This window comes from Tympanuchus pallidicinctus, unplaced genomic scaffold, assembly GCF_026119805.1.
Source record: "Tympanuchus pallidicinctus isolate F22 unplaced genomic scaffold, pur_lepc_1.0 scaffold5, whole genome shotgun sequence".
Lineage (NCBI taxonomy): Eukaryota > Metazoa > Chordata > Aves > Galliformes > Phasianidae > Tympanuchus > Tympanuchus pallidicinctus.
The window spans coordinates 42989748-43013061 of record NW_026294769.1 but is presented as its reverse complement, the minus strand read 5'-3'; the positions used below and the strand labels follow the sequence as shown (position 1 = coordinate 43013061).

Here is a 23314-nt window from a genome sequence, read left to right as displayed (position 1 = left end):
ATTGATCAACTCCCCCTCAGCCTCCTCTTCTCCAACTCAACAGTCCCAGCTCTCTTAGCCTTTCCTCATACAGGAGATGCTCCAGGCCCTTCATTGTCTTTGTGGCCTTTCACTGGACTCTCTCTGGAAGTTCCCTGTTTTTTTGAACTGGGGAGCACAGAACTGGACACAGCACTCCAGGTGAGGTCTTACCAGAGCGGAGTGGAGAAGGAGGATCACCTCCCTAGACCTGCTCACCACACTCTTTTTAACACACCCCAGAATGCCACTGGCCTTCTTGTCCACCACCAGGGCACAGTTCTGGCTCGTGGCCAACCTGTTGTCCACCAGGACACCCAAGTCCTTCCCCGCAGAGCTCCTATCCAGAAGGTCAGCCCCTAACTTGCCCTTGTTGAACACTGTCAGGTTCCCCCCTGCCCAACTCTCTAGATCTCCTTGGATAGCCCCACAGCCCTGTGGTGTTTCAGCCACTCTTCCCAGTTGTGTATCATCAGCAAACTTGCTGAGGATGAACTCTATCACTTCATCCAGGTCACCACTGCAGATGTTAAACAAGACCAGAAAAGATGCAGGGAATCACTCCTACAAGGACAACAAGTAGCAAGTGACAGAGTTCTCAATCAGTAAAGCTATCAATGGAACAAACACCTGCCCTAGAGGAAGAGTGTGTGTAAACTGCACCCCTTAAATTCATTTCAGTTAATTGCAAGACTATTTGTAAATCAGTTCCGAGAAAATAAAAACATTTTATACTGCTCTTCAGCCTCTGTATTTTCTTTAAGGAACAACCATATTAAAGATAATTTATTACATTTAGAAGTTCTGACAGGTAAAATAAATTTTCTAGTCAAAAGTACTTAATTCACAATTTTATATTTGACACCTCACAACTTTTAATATAGCCATAGCCCTTATAAAACAGAAATGAAACTACTTACTGGTTGCATAGCTCTGGCTGTCTAACTAAGTTTTGAATGAATTCATTCAGTCCTGCTCTTCTCTGTTTAATAAAATCTGGAAAAAAAAAAAAAAAAACATTTATTAGGAACGATCAGTCAGCTAACAAAAGAAACTTATTTTTAAGTTGAAGATATTTGAAGATTTTGATGCACAACGGTTAAAAAGAGCAAAGTGAGAACAGGATTCGTTCAACACATGAAAATCACAAGAACAGTCAGGTGAGGTGAGAGAACACAGTTCAGTTCCTCTGTAATGCTACTTTGAAGTGTGACAGGACAGGTGGATTTTAAAGCACTTCAAGAGCAACGTGCAACCGCAGTGTGCTAACCTCCTGCAGCCTTCTTTGCATGGCTGAGCCCCCCAGGCCCAGATTTCTCTTGGAAAAAAGCCACAGGCAAAACTATCACACAAATCGTGTTTTTACATGAACAGTCTCACCAAACAGCATATTTCCATAACAAATGAAAATGGGAAAGTTGCACAACCATCTAGCAAGTGCTCAGATGTAACACTAAAAGTAATCAGGTAAAATACTTTTCTTTCCACCTTGGACATAATCCCTAATGTTAAATAAACAAATCCTCAGAATCTTTATGATTTTTTTAAGCAGTATGGAAAGATACGCGAGGGATTTGAAATAGGAAAACAAAAGCACAGAACAGAAGAACCTTGTGTTTCATCACTTGTATCAATCACAAAAAGCCTCTTTCTTCTAAAAATCAACGTGTACACACTTCTAAGGTATTCTAATGACATCTTTTGCCATGAGCAGGTTACTTAAAATATTTGCAAAAAAAAACTTGAGAATTTTAATTATTAAGAACAATACGTTGTTTCAGCAACATAACACCTAAATCTGAATTAGGATGTTAAACAATCCCCCAAAATAGGAGCATGAATGTGCATAAAGATCTTATGCGAGTCACCAGCATCAGCTACTTCTGATGCTGAATGCAGTCAGCCACTCTAAGGCTAGAAACCTATCCACATTGCTGAAGAAAAAATATCTGCAGCAAATCTACTCAAATACACGCCATCATTTTTTTTGTTCTGTATTCTGACTGGTTTCTATTATTTCCCTCTACTCTGTTTTTAAAGTTACAATTGGATTAATTTTAAAATAACCTTAATGATAATAAGAAATGAGGCTTTAGATGATAGCGTGATGATGTGATGATGGTATTTTTAGCAGACCTTGGGAAAAGCATTTTTCAGTTTCACTCTACTGTGCTTATGACTACAATGCACCAGTGCAATGCTGAATGCCCACACTGCACATGCAAGAACAGACAGACAAAACTAAAATACCTTTCTAAAGCTGTAGAACACACCTTATTTCAGAAGAAAACAGAAACACTGCATCAAAGTTTTAGTAAATTAGTGTTAAGATCAAGAATTATTTAAATGAGCATCACCCTGCCCTGAAGCAAGAAAAATCTTAAGAACTGCTTTCTCATGTTTCCAGGATTACAGAACACTCGATGAAAATTTAAAGTAAGTCTGAGGATTGTGTTTTACATACATAATTTCAGTGAAGTTTTAGTCTTCCCTCCGCCCCCCATTTTAAATCCAGTTTCCTAAATCTGAATCCAAGAAATCCAATAGCACATATGGCTGCACAGAAGACCAGAAAGCATGATATTACTAGGTCTTCGGCCAGCTCTGAAGTCCCAAGGTAGGAGAAAATGAAAGAAGACAAAATAAAACAAGAGGTCTTCTTCAGAAGAAGTCAACCTAAGAGGAAAACAAACCTGGGTAACTGTATGGGATTATTTTAATTAACAAAAAAAAAAAAAAAAAAAAAAGAGAAGGAAGCTTCACATCAAGGTTTAGATGATTAACAGTAACTGCTAAAAATGAAGATGCTTGAAAGAACTCTTCAACCAAACACATGCCAAGAAGGTCAGCCTATCTGGTTCCACTGGTAATTCAGCAAAGAAGAATATTAAACCTTTAAACAGGTACAGGAGGAGGGAACACTACAAACTTAGACAGATCAAATCAACAAGCCAGTAGAAGGAGGTTCTCAATGACCATCAGGAACAGAGAGCAGAGGCCTAGCCTGCCCATTTGCCTTTGTATTTATTCACCCATGGCATTGCTTCCATTGACTCACTGCACTTTTAAAAGTGATTTTCCATTAATATTCTGATGTGGGCAGGGTGAGCTTTATTGGGACTAATCCGTCCTAATTGGATCATACAGTGATCTTATCACACAGGCTTCCAGAAATGTAACAACAGGAAGAATTCTGTTTTCATCTAAACTGTGCAAAAAAACACATTTAGATATGAAGTTGAGAAGCCTTCAAGGATAAATTCCTTTGTTACTTAAATTTTTAGCAGGAAGAAAAGTCACACAAAGCAAATATAAAGTTCAATAGGCATATGTTTAGAAGAGCCTGTAATTTGGATTTTATGTCTGACAGTTAGAATCTCTCACAATCCTGAATATGACCCGGCTGGGAAGAACTGTAGCACTCAGTACAAAACAGGTATCATGCCAGTAAGCAACAGTTTGTTCAAAATCACAAGGAAGAATACCTACCCACGCTAGTTCCTGCTCTTTACTCAAGTATGACTAAACTTTGGTTTAGTCACTGGTTTGAGGATTGCTGCAATACTCATCTAAGATAGCTTCCTGTATGCTGCAACAGACCAAGTCTCAAATAAAGACATTGACAAAACAAGAAACAAGATAATAACTTGCCAGGATCAAAATTATCTCCAAATATTCTTTTAGCTGGAATCTTCAGGTTCATAGTGGGAAATTGCTTCTTTAGCTGGAAATATAACACATAAAATGAAACCACGCTTAGACCTTTGCTGTGATTTTTACCATCAAAATCATAATTATAGAATCACAGAATGGATTGGGTTGGAAGAGACATTAAAGATGATCTAGTTACAACCTACCTGCTATGGGAAGGGCTGGCACCCACCAGATCAGGCTGCCCAGGGCCCTATCCAACCTGGCCTTGAAAGCCTCCAGGGATGGGACATTCACAGCTCCTCTGAGCAGCCTGTTCTGGTGCCTCACCATCCTCCGAGTACAAAGTTTCCTCCTAATTATCTAGTCCAATTAACTCATCTCTTCTAGTTTTAAACTGTTCTCTCTTGTCCTGTCTCTATTAGACAGTGTAAAAAGTCTGTTTCTCTCCCGTCTATAAGCTCCCCTCAAGTGCTGGAAGGCTACAACGTGGTCCTCTCAGAGCCTTCTCTTCTCCATGCTGAACGAGCCCAGTTCCCAACCTTTCTTCGTAAGAGAGGTGCTCCAGCCCTCCGATCATCTTAGTGGCCCTCCTCTGGACCTGATCCAACAGCTCAACATCTTTCCTGTGTTGGGAAATTCAGGCCTGGACATAGTACTCTAGAGGGGGCCTCTCAAGGGCAGAGTGGAGGGGGGATAATCTGCTAATCAGGAAGCAGTTGGCCTTCCAGGCTGCACACTGCTGCATCAAGTCCAGCCTTTTGTCCACCAGGATCCCAAGTCCCTGAAAGGGCTATCTCAAGGGGTTCTTCTTTCAGTCCAGTTATGTATACAGGATTGCCCAGACAAGCGTCACACCTCACACTTGGCCTTGTTGAATTTCACTACGTTCTCAAAGGCCCACTTTCAAAGACAGCCCTGGTCTCTCTGGATGGCATCTCTTCTTTCCATTGCATCAAACTGCACCACTCAGCTTGAATCAGCAAATTTGCTGAGGGTACATTCGATCTCACTGTCGATGCCATTGATAAAGATGCTGAACAGTACTGGTTCCAAGACAGACCCTGAAGGACAGCACTTGTCACTGGTCCTCACCTGGACATAAAGCATCAGCTACAATCCTTTGGCTGGGACCATCCTACCAATTGCATACACAAATACACACTTTGCATGCTTTGACAATTGGTTAATTGGAAATTTCCCTCGCAACATAATGATCCTGGGCAAAGGAGCCAATTTTGAGTTCAAAGTAAAACAAAAAACAAAACAAAACAAAAAAACCCCACCATTTTCTTTAAACAGGCTCCTAAAGTTACTGAATGTTGACTCAAGCTCCTCAGTGAGGGCATTAGCTGAACAGTTAGCACTGGAAACAAGTGTTACCCTGTGTTATCCTGGCACAACGCCATGAAACCCGCCTTTGGCTTACCGTATTGTAGAGTTTATCAAACTCTGCATACCGTCTGAAGACAAACCACTCATTTCTGCCAACTGAGACCAACACTTTGTAAACCTACAATAACATAAATACACGTTAACGTCAACAGCAAAGTCTCAGAAAACCTCCCACATTTAATCCCTGGGTGAAAATAAGGCCAGCTTGTTAAACTTATTGTGTGAACACACTGGCTGAGCTATGTATTTCTTACAGTAGTCACAAACACCAATCATCAATGCAAAGGACAAGGAGAGCAAGAAAGTCTGGCTGTTTTCAGAAACGACTTTTGCTTACCTGTGCCCTGAAAGAGAAAAAAGCTAATATCAAATACCAAGGAAGTAAAGCATTCCAACACTGCAGACTGCCTTCATTGAAATTTGGGGAGAAAGTGCACACGGATGACAGGTATAAAGAGAACAATTCCTCCCAACATCTAGAATGCATATTATAATTAGGATTCTTGCAGACAGTTGGGAATCTGGACAATACTAAATTCAACTGAAAGCATTCTATGATTCTATGAGTTCTTCAAAGTAAAAAAAAACGTTGCTGTTGTTGAAATGCAGTTCAGGTTACATAATACAGGTCTGGGGTCAAGGGACGAGTAGCTGGAACCTGATGCAAAATTCAAATCCCATGACATCAGAGGACTCTAGTAACCAGGCAAACTGTGGATCCCTGGATTCATACACCTACTTGATAGCTGGATCTCCTATCCCTTTCCCTCTTATGCAAGCAGTTCATCTTCCATCCCCATCTTCTTGTCTTTCCAGAAAGAGCCCACCTTTTCTTCAAGGAGAAGAGGGACATAGCAAGGAAACAAGTGCAGCAGGCTGCTAATTCCTCACCTAGAAAACTGGGCTGATACCCTGGTGGCCTCCTTCCCTTCTGTTCTGCATCAACAGTTAACCCATGTTTTCATACCTCTGGGCTCTACTACTACCACCAGCTACACTTATCTTGACTGCTTCTAGAAAGGCAAGAGAGGAAGAAGAAAAAAAAACAACAAAAAACAACAGCCACCACCCATCCAGAGTTGCTCAGAGAATAACATTTTCAAACTAACTAAATTAAGCCGAAAGCAAAACTTGTTTTAAACAGCTCCTAGAAAATGGAAAAGATCCATCCAAGCCCTGCAATCTGTGGATAAGTAATACTTCAAAAAAAAAAAGATTAAGAAAAAAAATTCTAAAAAAACCCACAAGACTAAACAAAACTCCTGAAAACATCACCATCACAACCATCATTGCAAACTGTCTTCTCAGATCCAGACTGGACAACACCCAGCTATTTCTCAATATGATTTCCTCATGGAAGAAATCATTGAAATCAAAAGGTTTCAATTCTGTTTTGGTAGCTTACACTGCTAGACTGAATATGCAATTTGTATTAAAAATATGTACAATGGTAGGATATACATCTTTCACTTTGAAGAAAGGAAGCATTGGGAAAGTATGCAAACTAACTATAGTTAAAAAAGGACAACAGCCTCCATGAAGCTGTACCTTATTACATGTTAAAACTGAAAAGTTTCTCAGATTATATCAGAAAAATTATGATTTCTTAGCAAGTCTGTGTTATGGCTGGAAGAGACAACAGAAGAGGTCAGGAAATACAATTAAGCCTTAGCCATTAAATAACACAAGGATAAAAGCAAAAGAAAGCAGGCCACTATAAAGGACAGAATAGCAGTTAACACGGCCTATGTGTGGCCCAAAATATGTATTTTGCCACTTCCTCCCCCAAAAAAAAAACAAAAAAAAAACGTGAATGTTGAATCTTCAGGAAAAATGGCATGACAGTGAACCAGAATGAATATAAAAGAAGCTGGTTACCAGAAATTAAGTGGAAACAGAAAAACTGCACAGCCTGAACATAAAAAAAAAAAAAAAAAAAAAAAAAAAAAGCAAATGTGAAATTATTAGCTCCCTTTCCCACTTCACACCCCAAAGGTAATAAACATATCAAATACAGGTAGTATTTATCAAAAAAAAACTGAACGTTCAATTAAAAGGTTATGCAGATGCTCAGTAAGAACCACGAGCTCATTTCCAAAGACAAAACTGAGAAGTTTGACTTATTTATCTGAATAAGGATTCTACAGAGATTGTTTCTGAAAATGCTTCAGTTAGACTAAGTATGAGAGCTAGACAACGCTCATACTTGCATCCTTTCTGAGCCAACATGAAGCCAACCACAGGGAGGTTTGAGCTACAAGTTATCACTTCTATTCAGATCAGCAAGATTCTGGAATAGCCTTTTAATAGAAGCAGCAATGATACATACTGTAATCAGTGAAGTGGTAAAGTTTATACAAAGTAGTCACTCAAAGTCTTTCCTAGCCTTTGTCACTTAACATTTTCTTTCACCCCCAGGCTTTTTTCCTCCTTAGGGAATTCGCACAGACATTGCCATGAGAAGCAGTCAACTATGACCTAGCACAAAGTCGCTCAGAACTAAGTGTTCCCCCCACCCCTCTCACTCCCGTTCAAAAGCAGACCTGACAGGCTCCAGTCATTACAACACAGCTACAAAAAAGGAGGCAAAAGTGAAAGCACTGACAGACATGCTCTGGAATTCAGTGTTCCTACCACAAAGTTTAGCATGACCCTCACTTCTGTCATCAAATCCTACAGCACACAAGGCAGTAGTCAAAAGCTTGGTTGCTGAAAGCAGCCCTGTCACACTGCTCATTATTCCTTGATGCAGAAAGCAGAAAATGCCCAGACAAGGCACCTCTACACAGCACAAACTGGGCTGGATTTTTTTTTCCTCCTCCTCCTCACACCCAATTTCTGATGTTTCCTACTATTGCTGGTAGCGCTTTCCAAAGGGCATGCCCAGATAAAGTACCTTTGAGCTAAGGCTGTCACAAAGATATTTAGGTAAAGTGACATGGAAATCTAAATATCAGCATGTTCCACAGCTGTACCACACTGAGACTTTTTAACAGCAGGACTGTCAGTGCTGAGGCAATAAAGCAAACTTGTTTTGCTCAAGTTTCAGCTTTGATTTTTATTTGCTCATTTGAGTTTCGCACACATTCAAAGTATTAGTAATGTTCTCTTGTTCCTTTTACCAGCACATTTATGCCTCAAATTATGCTCTGACATACTTGAAGATTGAATATCATTCTTCTCTGAGGAAAAGGGGGAAGAGGGGGTCAAGGAAGACAAATAATTAAGTAAATGTTTGTTTTGTTATATTCAGGCAGCAGTTGAGTCTAAGTGTATTTACCCTCCACTTCTGAAGAGTGACTAATTCAGAGAGAGGGAAGCTTAGAGGAAGTTGCACAAGAGCAATGAGACAGTTTGAGCTTTTTAAATGAAGGATTATTATGCTGTCTTTGTATACAAACACACACAAGTGCACAAAACTTTGTTTTTCAAACTGCAAGAACCTCCCCACAGGATGGGAAGACTATTTCCAGAAAGAAGGTTAAACTGGGAGACCAAAAAAGAAAGGGAGGGGAACGACAAGAGGTGGAAATGAGAACAGGATAGGAAAAAACTCATAAGCATTACAATCGGAAAACAGGAAGGAAGACTGAGAATTGGTCTTTCAAAAATGTGATGGTTTATGATTTTTTTTTTTCCTTTTACACACAAAATATGAAAATGTGATACCTACAAAAAACGGCAGTTTCATAAACGTATTTTATTCCTTTACAAAAAGAATGTTTTTGTCAAAAATAAATCGCGAAGAATGCCAAATTTTCATTTGATTTGGCACTAAGATGTTATACTCACATTTGAAAACTTCCCTATTTTATACGAGAAAACATTGCTATTTGGGGTGGGTGGAGGGGGAGTATCACAAATTTGCAAAGTCAAATTGTTTTTGCAGAAAGTAGTTAAGCACTGTAAAACATTCACAGCTTCTCACACTGGACTATGGCCAGTACTCACAAGAGCAAGCGAACAGATTTCTGTAAACCTGTTCAAAATAGAAACAAGCTCACTACTGAAAACAAGTAACACTTGCAAGTAGTAATAACCTACACATTTGCCTACAATGCTTAAACTCACATACTTACAGTAAACCTTTTTTTCTTCTCTCTGTGTTCATCAGAGCTGGGAATGCTAACACTTGGGCAGCTTTCTTTGAGATCCATTGTATGCGTTCTTCCAGCAAATTCGTGACAGTACTGTGCCTGGGGTGTTGCAATCAGAAGGTATCTTCAGCGGTACTGATCTAAGATATGCAACTCTCCTTGAGTGAATTCCATCATGTAACCTTAAAGTGAACATAAAGAAAATTAAGTCCAGGAACACTTGGCTCCAAGTGCTAAAACCTGTGTGACAACAACTTTTCCTCACAGGACATACACTTTACTACGCATGTACGCAGACATGCACAAGATTTTGCAAGTTTTCATGCCTTTGGTCCTTCGTCATTTCACTGAAATCATTTGTGTTCTCTGAGGACTTGAGTGCAACACAAAAGCCTCCTTTATGCATTCTGGAATTAGATTTGGGGTCCACTTGAAGGAATAAAGACAGAACCAAGTGAAATAACAACTAGGTATCAGCTGAGGAAAAACCACTGACATTACGTTCAGAAGGGTTTCTTTCAAGACTACGTATTTTCAACTGCATGAGGCTGTACCAGAAGGCATTTCAGATTTGCCAGAATGTACTGAGTGGATTTAATTATCACATCAGGGATCAAAGATGACATTAGAAAATTGTTTCATGTGAATTTCAGAGGGCACACCTGGCACAGCCTGCATTTAGCAGAGCAGTAAGGCGCCCGTTCCCATCAGCAAAGCAGTTCACTTCCTTACAGAACTCAAGAAAGGCAAAAGACAGAGCATTCGGTGCTAACTGGATGTTCCCCTACAGAGAGAGGAATACTCTGCCCACCTGGCAGCGAGCACAAGCCAATTGCTTACCAGGCCACACTTCAAGTGACAGGAACTTCAGGAGTGCTGGAGAACACCACTGAAATACCTACAGCCCCTGTTCAGGCCTGCGCAGCCATCTGAAGTGTGTTGTCAGCGAGTGCGGCTCAGCTTCTAGAACACTGCGTGTCAGAGCTACAGACATGACAGAAGTTTGGGGTTTTTTTTTATTTTAGTAAGAGGAGGCTACTGTTCTCTTCAAAACACCCAGAGGAAAAAGGAGCGCCCAGTTCAACATTTAACTCCCTGTTTTCTTAAAACAGTGAGGTATTAAAGTGGACTGTATTTCATACCATAAACTTTCAAAAGCACAAGCTAATTTGAGGTAATTCTACTATTAGAGAGACACCCATATTTATGTTGGCAAGAAGGCTGAAGCCCCTGGAATTCAGTGAAAAGACGTTCTTGATACCCTGCTAATCACAGTCAGTCGACTACTTTCTTGTTCTCAGAAGCCAGAACATCTCCCTGAGTCAAACTTTCACATTATCATCCCTCCTGTAGTAATTTAAAATTAAGTAATTTTGAAAGTTCAGTCTGATGACTTTAAACAAAAAGGAGTGTTTGAAACTACTGTAATCACAGCTGAGTCACAGATCATCCATACTGTAACATAACCAGAGAATGACTTTTTGTTACATCTGTCGTCAGTTCAAGTGTTCTGTTCCTCACTGATCTGGCAATTATAGAGTTGAGTTTTTCTCCTTCCCCTTTTTATTGGGCTACAGCACGGTTACTGACCTAAAGTTTCAACTTGGTTTCTCCATTCCTTTGGCAAGCCACTGTTAAAACCCTTATTACAACAAGGTACAGTTCCCTTTTCACACTAGAACTTCCTTAAGACTATCCTACACCCATTTCCCCACACTATTTTTAAGATCTAAAGGTTAACTGTACTCTTCTCCACCAGTAAGAGGTCCTCTAAAATAGGGAATGGGTGCTGCTTTCAGTCAGCATTTTGCTAAGCTTACACTTCACTAAACACTTATGTCAATATTCAGCCACTTCAGATACAGCTCAAGGAACTGCCTTCCTGCTCATCACACAAAGAACACAGCAAAGCTTTAACAAGAATTAAAAGTTCCCTGACTAATATCATTCAATGTCTTTGTCCTCTTGTAAACCCACATTCATTCCTAACACGCATGCATTCACTCTCACAATACAGGCTGCATCTCTCTGATCCCTTTCACCTTTGATTCCTGGTGCCACAGTTCCACCACTACACAAGTATGACTAAGGATTAAAAGCTGTAGCACAAAGAACATTACTTAGCAGATTGAGCTGTATTCCAGATCAGAAGCTCAAAGTTCTAGGGGAAACAAAAGGAGGAAGCGTCACTCACATTAATTCAGGAAGAGTTTATTCATCTTGCGGGGGAGAAAAAAAATAAATCATCTGACAAGTTGAAACTGCAGTGTTCGAGTCTCTTTCTTTAAGCTACCTGGAAGGTCCCCAGCTGGGATTCTTTTCCTTCCCTGAGGAATCTCCTCCAAGTTGAGCCTGGGTCACCAAAGCTACATGGAATTGCCAAGGCTGGAATAAATGCATTATTGTTTAGGCCATTACAGTCCAGAATATCAGAGCTTTCTTTAAATTCTATTTGTTGTGAGCACACGAGCTCTGAAGAACTCGTCAGAACTGCAGGTCTGCCTGCAGAACTAGGGACAGATTTACCTTACCCTTCTCCATGCTGAATTTTTAGTAGTAGGTAAAACCAGTAGTGCCATGATAACTGCATGAAAGTCACAAGGAGCAAAGAGACAGCATTCTCACACACAACTCCAAAAGCACAAACTGCAGTGTCTTGAAGGTTGTCAAATATGGGAAAATGTAATAGACACTGTCAGGTGAGAAGTCTCTGCCTCTGGTTACAGCTTTTCTGCAGCTAGGAACAAGCAAACCCTGCCTCTGCTGGCAACAAGCAGAAAGGAGGAGAAGCTTTTTTTAAAAAATAAAGAACAGCCTATAAAAGAAATACCCTAAAATCATACTTGAGCACTAGATAAAGAGCATGCAGATCATGCAGGACATGAACACCAAAATCAATGCTGTTAAAAACAACTGTGATGAACTAGAACCATCAAGTCACTGCAGTATTGAGGTCTGAAACACAGGAAGGCACAGACAGATAGACAAGGGAAGAGCAGAAGTCACGCATTCTCCTGGCAAAATTTCAAGCCTAACCAACTGCTCCACGTCCATTCTCTCCACTGTGGCCATCCAGCAGCAAGCTTTATTTTCACTGTTTCCTGTAGGAAGCCGCAACAATGCCAAATTTCAAGCTGACTCTTGTCTCTGTTGAAGCAAGAGCGTGGCAATAGCAAAACTGACTCAATGTGAACGTATATAGCTCTAGACACACAAATGAAGAATTTTCTGAATGCCTCACAAAAAACCGCTTCATGCAACCTCATTACAGTTACATGCAACAAGCAAACACTAAGGAGTTTGTGACATACAGCAACTTCCTCTCAACTCCATTCTATGTAAGATAGGCTCCAAACACATCATAAAACATTTCTGAAGTTTAATCAGACTGTTTTCTTTTCATAAATGAGAATAACCTGAAGATTATATCAATGCAAAACCAAAGACCCTCTCCCTCCAAGCTCATGACTCAGTCTCTACCACAATTAGGTTAGGAAGCACTCGTTGCTTTTATAGCTGTAGTCAAATTGCCCTAAATGCTTCTGACTAAGGCTGGAATAAAACAACCATTAAATTCACTACAAGTAATAGAAGGAAAGCAGAGAGAACAGTCAAAAAGACCAAAAGCCAGTCTTTCTGCAAGCATAATTGGAAGACTCACCAGGATCCATACCCCACCTACCAAAACAGAACAGGCATTTCCCCTACACACTAATAATCCACCTGCAAAAAGTTACTCTAGGACTGAGTCACAAGTAAAACCAGCTGCAGAAAATCCCACCTGAGTGCAACTCCAGCCACAGAACAAACTTAAGGGAAACAGAACAAAGACACAGGAGAGAGTCCTACTATTTGCTATAAACATTACTTGATCTCCTCTTAGAGAGCACCATCTCCAGCACACTTTTCATCACTTGACAGCCTTCTCCCCAAATCCCTTGATATATCACAGGACATGACAGATATTTTGAGAAAGCCAACTTTTTCTCTGCTCTTTATGATGAAAAGGAGTGACCCAACCATTCACCACCAGGAAATGAGATACAGGCTATCCACAATCCAATGCAGAATCACGAGGAGGAAAGACAGGGACTGTAGGAGTCACAAAAGATTCAAAAGCAAAACACAGACCACTGTTCTTCTCTAAGGAGAGATGGATGCCTAGAAGCTGTTGAAGAATCTAGTTCTGAAGGAAACAGGCTGCACACAGGCTACTCTTTCACATACCACACGCATACCATTTTGGTATGAAAACATTAGATACCAGCACAGACCTCCAGAAATCAGAAGTGATGAAAAAGAAGAACACTAACCAAAACATTCTGTCCAATCCCTGTCTTATCTTCAAGCCCTCTTTTAAATCAGCCACTGGTACGAAGGAAAGAAAGGCTGATCACTGTTTACACACCCACCACCTACCTTGCTTGTTAAAAATCCTCAGTAGCACCAGCGTGAAGAGCAAACCACTACTCCACAGCCACTTGGGCAAAGTCCAATTCTACCTGCTATTCTTTTCTACAAGTAGAAAGAAGCAGTGAACTGAAAACTGAACCAAGGGATTGAAAGCAGTAACTTCTTTCTTCAGTCTCTACTACATCCCACCTCCCTGCTGCAGTAAAGAACATCCCTTCTCTCTAGCCCACCTCCCAGAATAAGCTCCAGTAAGTTAACAGACATACCTTACATACAAATACATATTTATATTTACCTTTGTAAATATACAGCGATTGATACATAAAATACACATTCTACATAGAAAATAGTATCTGTATGCATTCCTGTTTATTACATAACAGAATGCAGATTCTTTGCTGTGGTAAGCAATACCTGAGTAATAAAATGGGCCTAAGCACAACTGCCACCAATAAAAGATGGCTTCTAATCCACACGTGGTTATATACAAATTCAATCTTTAGCCTGTGTCTACAGTTTGCAGAAAGGTCACAGCATCTCAGATGGCGACTGACTTACAGCAGGAGCAGCCCAAGCAAGACCCAAGCTTGCACTGCACATGCTACCTGCACATTTTTGGCATGCTTCCTCAGCCTTCCTACACACCGGGTCCAATTACAGCTAAGGGCAGATGCCTAAGGACAGTGCAGAGCAGAAGGTGCAGCTGCAGCACGAGCTGCTTCCCAGAAGTGGGGCACACACCGATACCAGCCGCTTGCAACTTGTTCGGTTCTACGTAAGAGGGCAGTCAGGCTTCAGTAAACACACAGCAAATAATCCCAGCCTTACGTCGCCCCTTTCACAGCAGATTAAGCTGGAGAAACCCAAATTTCAGTTCCAGATGTACTGCCCTCTGTTGGGTTTTTTTTTCTTTTTTTTTCCATGACCTTGAACAGAAGTCCCCAGCTGTTCCCATTTTGCTACATGAATAGATCCGGATTCACCTCTGTTTAAGATTTATGTTGTTACTGTGCATTCAGCACAGAGAAAATTACTGGAGTTCACATACTAAAATTGGCAAAACATCCACACAACAGAGCGTATCAGGATTTACAGAACAATGAAGGAAGCAAACCCGAGCCATGGTTCTGAGCAGAGCTCACAACTGCCCAGAATCATGCAGCTGTGGGATGGGGAAAAGGCAACAGTTTAAGCAGCAGAATATTGAAAGACATCAGAGAAAGAGCTTTTAGCACTATCTAAGTTACACAGCCAGTTCACCACCGTTGATTCCTCATGCTGTGAGTGCAACTACCCCCAGCAATTTGCAGCCTTTTTGCAAGAACAGTTTACACACTCCTACAAGTAAACACACACACTGACCCCATGCGTTCTGGAACCGCACAGAGCATTAAGGTGCTCTAATTGTGTGAATGCACAGACTCACAGCACACTGGTTTATGCATGTATAACAGAGCTCGGTGCAGTAATGTCAGATGTGGTGAGGCTGTAATTTACAATCAAAGGGGGAAATTAAGGTTGGAAAACAATTTTAAGGCAATTCATCATCACCCCATAACCATAGCGGATGCTTCAGCCTTGAAGTGTCACAATGGTAAAACAACACTGCTCGTGAAGTTCAACATGTGTATTTCTGACCCAAACAACCACCTCTAAATGTCTTCAGAGGAATAAAGAGGGCTGCTCCCTACCTTTCAGTTATTGGAAATGCCACGCACGGAGTCTGCCCTGACAACATTAACAGGGAACTTTCCAAAATGCCTTCCAAAAGCTCGAAACATTTTTTCCTGAACTCTCAAGTGTCTTTGGGAAAGCACTCCTCCTCATACACCTCCCCTCTTCGTAATTAGTTGGTATTGCAGTCATTAGAGACATCGATGTGCAGGTTTGCACTTGAAAAAGAAAAAAAACTATCAGAACTATATTTAAACCTCTAGACTGAAAAACCACAAGAGCAACTGCAGGGACACCTTGTCTTTTTAATGTATTAAAAGAACGAAGGAATGAAATACCAGCAGTCTTAGAGTCGGCCTCATCCCTGAACGAGGCTGTGAGCACAAGAAGGGCGTTATACAGCAGCAGCCCTGCGATACTCACAGGATCCCTCAGGACCCGTTAGCGGGACAGAAGAGAGCAGCTCAGTATTTCTAAGAGCTGCTGCAGAAGACACGTTCACAGCAGTGTGAAGACAAGCAGGCGAGCTGTGAGAACGGCCGCAGCCTTCGCACGTTACCCTAACTACCCTCCTGGCAATCACAGCCCTCGCGGGTACGCGGAGCCCCAACCAGGTGCCACCTGACGCGCAGCAGCGCCTGGCTCCAACTCCGCTCCCCGCAGCGCCACGGAGTCAGAACGGCCCGGGGGCAGGGAGCCCTTCGTCCCCCAGAACGCCGCCAGCTGCTCACCTTCCCGGACTCGTCCTCAGCCCCGGAGGCACCGCGGCTCTCGGTTGGCTCTCCAAGCAGCGTTTCGCTTTCCTCCGCCTCACGCCCGCTTTAGGAATGCCGCAGGCGAACACAGTCGCACGCGAGCGCGCTTTCGGTTCCAACGACGGAAAAAATTATATATAAATATATATCTATATAAACGCAGTGGAGGAGGGCCGGCTCCACCTGGGACGGGCGGCTACCGCAGCGCCGAGCCGAGCCCCGTGCCCGGCCCCCACAGCCCTCACGTGCGCCGGCCGCGGGCAGGAGAGAACAGCGCGCCCCGCTCCCGGCCCCGGGTAGCGCGGGAGGGGCCGCCGGGCGGTAAAGGCGGGCCGCCCCCTGCCCGCCCACGGCCGCTCCCCTCCGCCCCCGCGGCGCCGGGACACGGCCCGGGCGGGGCTGCCCGCCGGCCAGCGCGGCCCCCAGCCCCTCGGGACAGGCCTGGCCCTAGCTGGAGGCGGGCTGCGGGGAAGCGCTGCAGTGGCCTGCGGAACTGGAGGGTAGGTTGCAGCGCTCCAGCTACAACGTCGGACTCGGTGAGCTTTTCTATAGCGGACTGTGGCCGTAAGGAAGTAAATAAAAATACACGTACCAGAAAAAATCTGTTTCAATGGCAGCATTGCTTCCACTCTGTTGAACAGGCCTAATGTGTTCAGGGCTGCCAGGAGTCCGCAGGGACACCTGTGCACGTGGAGCTGCTGCACATGCAGCCTCTAACCATGAAGAGTCATCAATTGTTTAACGCACACAAGCTGTAGTTTCTAAATGTGCATACAGTTACTGCTCACACAAAGCTGAAGAGGCAAGCGTGCAGCACAAATGATAATACCAAGTTTGAAGTATCAAGTATGATGTTTTATCCTCTTCCATGCAAATACCTGAAGTGATTCCATGGATTTCAAAATCATTCTTTGCTTTTCGACTGCTGTGTGAAGAGTGAGCAAGCAGGAATGCACAGCACTGCACTTGGGTGCCCCAGTGCCCAACAGTCTTCCTCCTCGGCAAACTGCTCTAATGGTGCCCGGTGGAAAAGCCCTGCGTTCTGCAAGCATGTCTTCACAGGACTCACACGTAGGCCTGACGAGACACGGCGAAGTTCCTTGACGCAGTCACAGGTATCGGCATGTTCCTGGCGAATCCCAAGCGAGGAGATCCGGTTTCCAAGCAGTCCTGCTGCGAGACTTTCTACACAATCACACCGTCACATGCTGACAGTCGTCCAAGAGCTCTCTGCATGCCAACCAGCAAAGCAGCCTGGCACAGTTTGAAATACGGCAGCGTTCCGGTGAGTGTTGTGACTGCGCGCACACAGGCTGCAAGTCAACTGGATCGTGGCCTGCCATTTTAGCAGAGTCCTCCCAGGAAGGTGTGAGGAATTCTCCCTTTTTAGCCTGCCCTTATCCAGTTTGGGAATTTCATAGTGTGGGGCACGCATTGCTAGATCTGGATGCTGCATGGTGGCAACAGGTATCTGTCTTGCACTCATGGAGAATTTTTAAGGAAACTGTGCTGGTATGTCTCGTTCTCATCCAGAAGAGAAGGCTTTGAACTTCAGTCAGTACAAGTAACTCACTGGCAAATAATTTAATCAGCTAATCTGTATGCAGGAGTTACTTTCAAGTCATTTAGCAGTGCCCATCTCCCGTCTGGTTGATGGGTTTTGGTTAATCATTCACTCATCAGCAGGGCCACTGAACAGAGCCATACTGATTTACAGTAGAGGGCCTCAGGGCAGGAGAGCAGAGGACCCTGGCCCAGGGGTAGTTTAACTCTGCCCACCTGACCACACAGTCTGAGCCCTAAAGCTCTGAATGAAGAGATAAATTTGTCCTTCCTCGCAGCTGAAAACTCTTTGAAGACTGGTCTGTCATCTGTTTAATCTTATGTATATATGCTATGGTTCCTCTCACTATGGAGCTAGCCTCAGCCTAAGTAATTACAGAGCAGCAGTGTGGTATGTATCCCTAAACTGCAGTTTGCCAGAATGAATTCCACAGCAAATGTAGCTATATATTGCATCACACCATACAAAGCACTGCTAAGATCCTGAAATTTAAAGTAACCCTAATGTATAGATTTCTTTGTTGAGCTTTTCAAGTTTAGTACTCTAATGACAATTTGTTTTGGGATAGCTGGTGGCACAAAACCACAGAGCTAAACTCGCCTTTGAGTGAACTTATAAGTCACACCCATTCTGATGTTTTTATCCATGGGATCTCCCGAGCATTCCCCATTTATGTCTGCCTGGCAAGCAGTGTACACAATGAATCTAGCCTCCACCAACTGCTTTGCAGTACCTGGCTTCTGAGGAATGTTACAAACCCATAAGCTGTGCTTCTTTCAAACTATGTAAAGTTTCTGTTGAAAAATCTCAGTGACTGGGTGGTAGGAGAGGAGAAAAAAAAAAGGAAAGGAAGGAACTGTTTCAATCCACTTGGACTTCTCCAAGCCCAGTACAAACAGGTAGCACTATAATATGAACTATTAAGTGTAAAGTAAAAGCTGTTTTTAAAATGTGCCTAAGCTGGCAGGAAAATCTGTGTCGCTTACCAAAGATTAGAAGTCTAATTTTACCAGAGGTCTGAAACAGACAATATAAATAAAAACACTGTAAGACAAAGACAAATAGGAATGCAGAAAACGTGTTTAAACATAGCCACAACCTTTGTTAATAAGCACTGTTCTATATGTATATGCTGTGGTACTTAGATAAATATTCAAATATTTACACAACAAGCACAGTTACGGGAGAAGTGTAGTTCAATGTTTTTTATTACTGTTGAAACATGGTGGGTCAATTGACTAACACCTTGAAAAAACCATCTCACTGTCAGCTTCAAACTTTTTCACACCCAGTTTGCTGTCCTACACCTTACGCTCACTGATAACACAAACTCCTTGCCCCCTACAAAGGGCAATTAATAGTCAGATTTGGACACTAAGTTGAGCTAATGTCTGAGATCAAATTTTTCTGTGATGCTATCTTGCATACCACCACCAACAGCTCCAATTAAACCAAATTCATGTATGCATAAAGCTCATCAAAAGGCACAAATGTAACACTGCTATCAAGCCATCTTTTAAGTAATTTCTGTTAGACTTTAGCCTATAAAGCCTGAAACTTAGACATCTCTCAGGAATCAATCGTTGGCCTTTGTACCTAACTTCACATTTGCCAAATGATTTTAATGCAAGAATCCTAGTCTAGAGTTCTGGTCTAGTACCAGATCTGGAGTTTGGTGGCCCTGCCTGTGGCAGGGGGGTTGGAACTTCATCCTTGGGGTCCCTTCCAGTCCAAGCCATTAAAAAATAAAAAATAAAAAGAATCAAACAAAAAACATCAACCCCCTCCCCACAAAAAAAAAAAACAACAAAAACACAACAAAAAACCCCACCTCGAGCTACCTCCAGCTACCCAGGATTCTGACTGTCACAAAGACCCCATAAAATACATGAAGACAGATGGATACCTGCCCTTTTCCATCACTCTGTGCTCAGCGCCTCTCAGTTACACTCACTCTGCTCCCCAGCCTCTGATTCGGAATCACCTGATTAATCCATATCCATCCTCACTGCTTGCTTAGGGACTGGACTTCTAAGAGGTGTGGGACTAGGCAGGTTGGGACCAGGCACACGGTGCTGCAAAACATGACACCCAAGACTCACCTACTGGAGAAAACAATCTTCTGAGAGACTCCCTAGGTACAGAAGATCACCAGAAATCATAGGCTGTAGAGGATAAAATCAAATAAGTGAAGTCTCTTAGTGAGAAAGTGATTTCACTGAAAGCCTGAAAGTTAAGACAATGGAAAAGAAGACTGACTTACACTCCACAGTGCAAGCAAGAGTGTCACCAGGTAACTGTTTTTTACTGAAGTTGGTTTTGTAACACTTAATGGATGTATGCATATTAATAGCTTTCATTTAACTCATTTTCATAGTTGCATGCCTGTGCTTATTAGAGGAGTCTGAATAATAGTTCAGTTTTACTTGAGCTCTGTAGGAGAAATGTTTTTTTCCTACTTTTTTTTTCTTTCCATATTCTCAGTCATCCACAAAATGTCTTCAGATTACAGAGATAGTCTTTCAATTTGGAGGAATCGAATGGATATGTAAGAGACTGATTTGTAGTTATATGCTTCAGCCTCTGCTTCCAGAGAAACCAACTCACCAACCAAAACTAACACAAGCCACCTCACTGAGAAATACTGGAAGAGTGAGTATTACCTCAACAAAGCTAAAAACTTGCAAGGAGAGGAAACTTCCCAGTCCTGAATGACATTCACAGTGAGCTGACACGGCTTTCCAGAGCTCCAGACACAAAGATGATCCTGCGTTACAAGAAGAGTGTTGTGGGCACTCAGGCTGGTGGAGATCCAAACCAGAAGGGAACCACACTTAGCATAACAAACACTGCTAAACAAGGCAATGGATAACTGCAGAAAAACAGTACTAAATTGCGTCATTTCACAAACATCACAGGGTAGGCATAACATGGACCAAAGGAATGATGACAGCAGCACTAGATCAAAGAAATTATTCACAGAAGCTTAAAAAGAAAAAAAAAGGATTAAATCAAGTGACGCACATAATAGAAATGAATGCTGGTACACAAGTACACAAGCAGGCATTGTGCCAAAAACAGCAGTGTCACTAATAAAGAAAAACAAGTGTGGCTGAGTGATAACAAAAGTGAGTTAGGAGAACGTGTGTGCCATGGATGCCGCTGCCTAACTTGGAAAAGGAAACTGCCTGCCAATGCTCTTCAGAGTAATTACGTTTTTTGTTAAAAATATGTGAAGCTCTCATTCTCTTCAGCAGTGCCTTTACACCCGAGGATGACACTGCCAACAGCCCACTGTTGCTGTGAGCAAGACTAACTGCAGAAAACAGCATCTGCTCTCAGTCGTGTGCAAAGGTCCTGTAACAAAGAGCTCAGTGGCACCCTCAGTGCCTTGACATTCACACTTATCAATGATGCAGTGCTTCTTGTCCTTCCTAGAAGCAACAGCATCACTTTGAACGTTCAGTGGATCTCTGTGGGACTTTTAAACATCTGTAGTCTGGACTGAATGGCCACTCTTACTTGTATGCTCCAAAATCAAAGCAAACAGCTCACGTGCAGTCCTGGTATCACCTCTAGTAAGGGGAGAGGAAAAATCTCTGCAGAAAAATTGGATGTGGCACTTTTTACAGGTTTCATCATACCCAAACATCACCCTAATTTCTCACAAAGCAAAAGAGACTTGACCTAACGTTGTTTCCCTTCCCCCACCAAAAGCCAGTTTTGAGTTTCAGATCTTACTGAGCTTCAAGGAATTTTAATTCCCTGAAAGGTAGTGACATTCAGAGCTGCATACATGCCAGGGTTCGTGGCTGTTCCTTGTACATTTCAAGTTCAGTTACGTTCCATGTAGTCCTTCAAAATGAGAGGGAATCTGTTTCAGCCAACAACTATGAGCTTAGCAGCTATCACCACACTGTGGGGAAATACTGGTTGCAGAAAATGCAACACAGTGGGCTCAGTAGTGGGGGAGGAAACCTGCAAGATTTCATACCACTAGGAAAGTCAGATACCTCATGAGCCTGATACCAGCCTATAATCTGCACCATACCATAATCAGCTTCACATTTTATCCAAATAAACTAATATTAGAGAGCACAGATACATGCAAATCAAGTTACTGACACAAGTATTAGACAGGATTTTAAAGGATGGAAAATAAAATGAAAATATGGGGACAAATAAGGCCGTAAGTTATCCTTTTTATCCCTTTATACAAGAGTTCTAGTTTTTTACATTCTGTTACATGACCAAAATTCTGAATATACTTTTATAAATGTACTTAGGAAAATTCATTCTTTTTCTACAACACAGTGTTATAACTAACAGACCTCAGGACAGTTTGATATAGGCGAGCAGTTTGGGGCAGAAACTGCATAAATGTATGGTGGGATTGGAAGATAAAAAACAGTTGTCAGGCAGTGCAGTACCATATCTGCCCTTAAAATACGGGCATTCCTTTTCCTCTCCTTGCGCTCTACATGGACCTCCTCAAACGTAACCAGAATGTATCATTATTGCAGCATCAGTCACTTTGCACTACTTTTTCAGTTAAGGCAAGCTAAACAAAGTATTCTGTTATAACACAAACAACTCTGATGATTAGTTTCTAAAATTTACTTGCAACATAAAGCACTTCAAATGAGCAGCAGTGCAGGAAGCTGCCTGACAGCACTTGCTTCATACTCAAAGCCCCCTGTGCACACCCTGCTCACTTACTCACCCCGCTCACTCTCCACCACAGACTCAACCCAGACAGAGCCTTGCTAACCGCAGTGCATGGACATATAACCACTATCAAACTATACTCACTGGTATCAAAATAGCCCTCTGGGATCAGATCTCTTTTGCAACCCTCACTCGCTGAAGTGAGCAGTGCAGAACGGGCACCCAAACAACATCTCTACTGGCAAGTTCAGCTATCAGGAGGAGGAGAACAGCACCAATACCGAACTCCAGATAGGGACACGGATCACTTAGGTTGGAAAAGACCTTTAACATCACCATGCCCAACCACAGCCTAATTTACTTCAGCCTTCTGTTATCTTGGAGATGCACATTGTCAATACTGCCTTGAGGCATTTACTTACATGGAAGTTTTGCACAGGTTTTACATAGGTTCCATGTGTATGAGGAAAAGAAGTGTGCTGGACCTGATTTTAAGTCCTATAGAGTTCTACAAAAACAAAACCAAGCAAAAAAACCTATCAACCACATATAGCAAAATACTAAAGATAACAGGTTGCTTTACAAATACATGCAAATTAAGTTCTTAATGTGTCAAATATACAGCTTGCAGCATGTGCTAGCAAGATCTGGGGCAAGCTTCAATAGATATGCATACATCACATCATCACATCAATTACTGTGCTGTTAAATGCTTTGAAGCTGAAGTTATCCAATATACCTCTTGAAGTATAAGCCCTAGTTGCTAAAAAAAACCTCCTCCCAACTCACAGTACGATAAGACCTGCATTTGTTCTTAACATAGACTGTGGTGTTCAGCTTATAAAAAGTTTCACAAAACAGGTCAGCTAGCTGAGTATGCCCAAGATCTGAGCAGTATGTGCGGGAAGGTATGCTAAAGCTAAGCTAAGTATAATAAAAAAAGCTCTCAAAGTAGTAATTTTGTATGGATGTTTCTTAATTCAGCCTCCTGAATCCCAGCTACAGCACGTTCAACTAGAATTGCAAATACAGGCTTGGGTGAACAAACACGCTTTGGTAAACAAATGCTTTGGCACACA

General features: G+C 42.2%; 1 protein-coding gene and 1 long non-coding RNA gene across 9 annotated transcripts in view; one reads left to right on the top strand and one right to left on the bottom strand.

The window, feature by feature from the left end:
• SGK3 (serum/glucocorticoid regulated kinase family member 3) overlaps positions 1–23314 on the bottom strand; it is a 55852-nt gene that overhangs the window by 17483 nt on the left and 15055 nt on the right. For 2 of the 8 annotated variants that reach the window (XM_052703688.1, XM_052703684.1), the window contains exons 2-5: positions 9144–9343; positions 5099–5182; positions 3670–3742; positions 939–1014 (exon numbers count right to left, since the gene is read on the bottom strand). In XM_052703688.1, coding sequence (XP_052559648.1) covers positions 939–1014; positions 3670–3742; positions 5099–5182; positions 9144–9221 — 311 coding nt within the window. In that variant the 5' untranslated portion in view covers positions 9222–9343. Of the gene's footprint in view, positions 1–938; positions 1015–3669; positions 3743–5098; positions 5183–9143; positions 9344–13580; positions 13605–15265; positions 15291–15979; positions 16273–22657; positions 22744–23314 lie in introns of those variants that run through there. The other 6 variants (XM_052703683.1, XM_052703687.1, XM_052703690.1 and 3 more) reach the window with 6 other exon arrangements.
• LOC128090915 (uncharacterized) lies at positions 16414–23189 on the top strand. The gene is made up of 2 exons (XR_008211147.1): positions 16414–17288; positions 20052–23189. It is a non-coding gene; the product is annotated as an uncharacterized LOC128090915 (long non-coding RNA).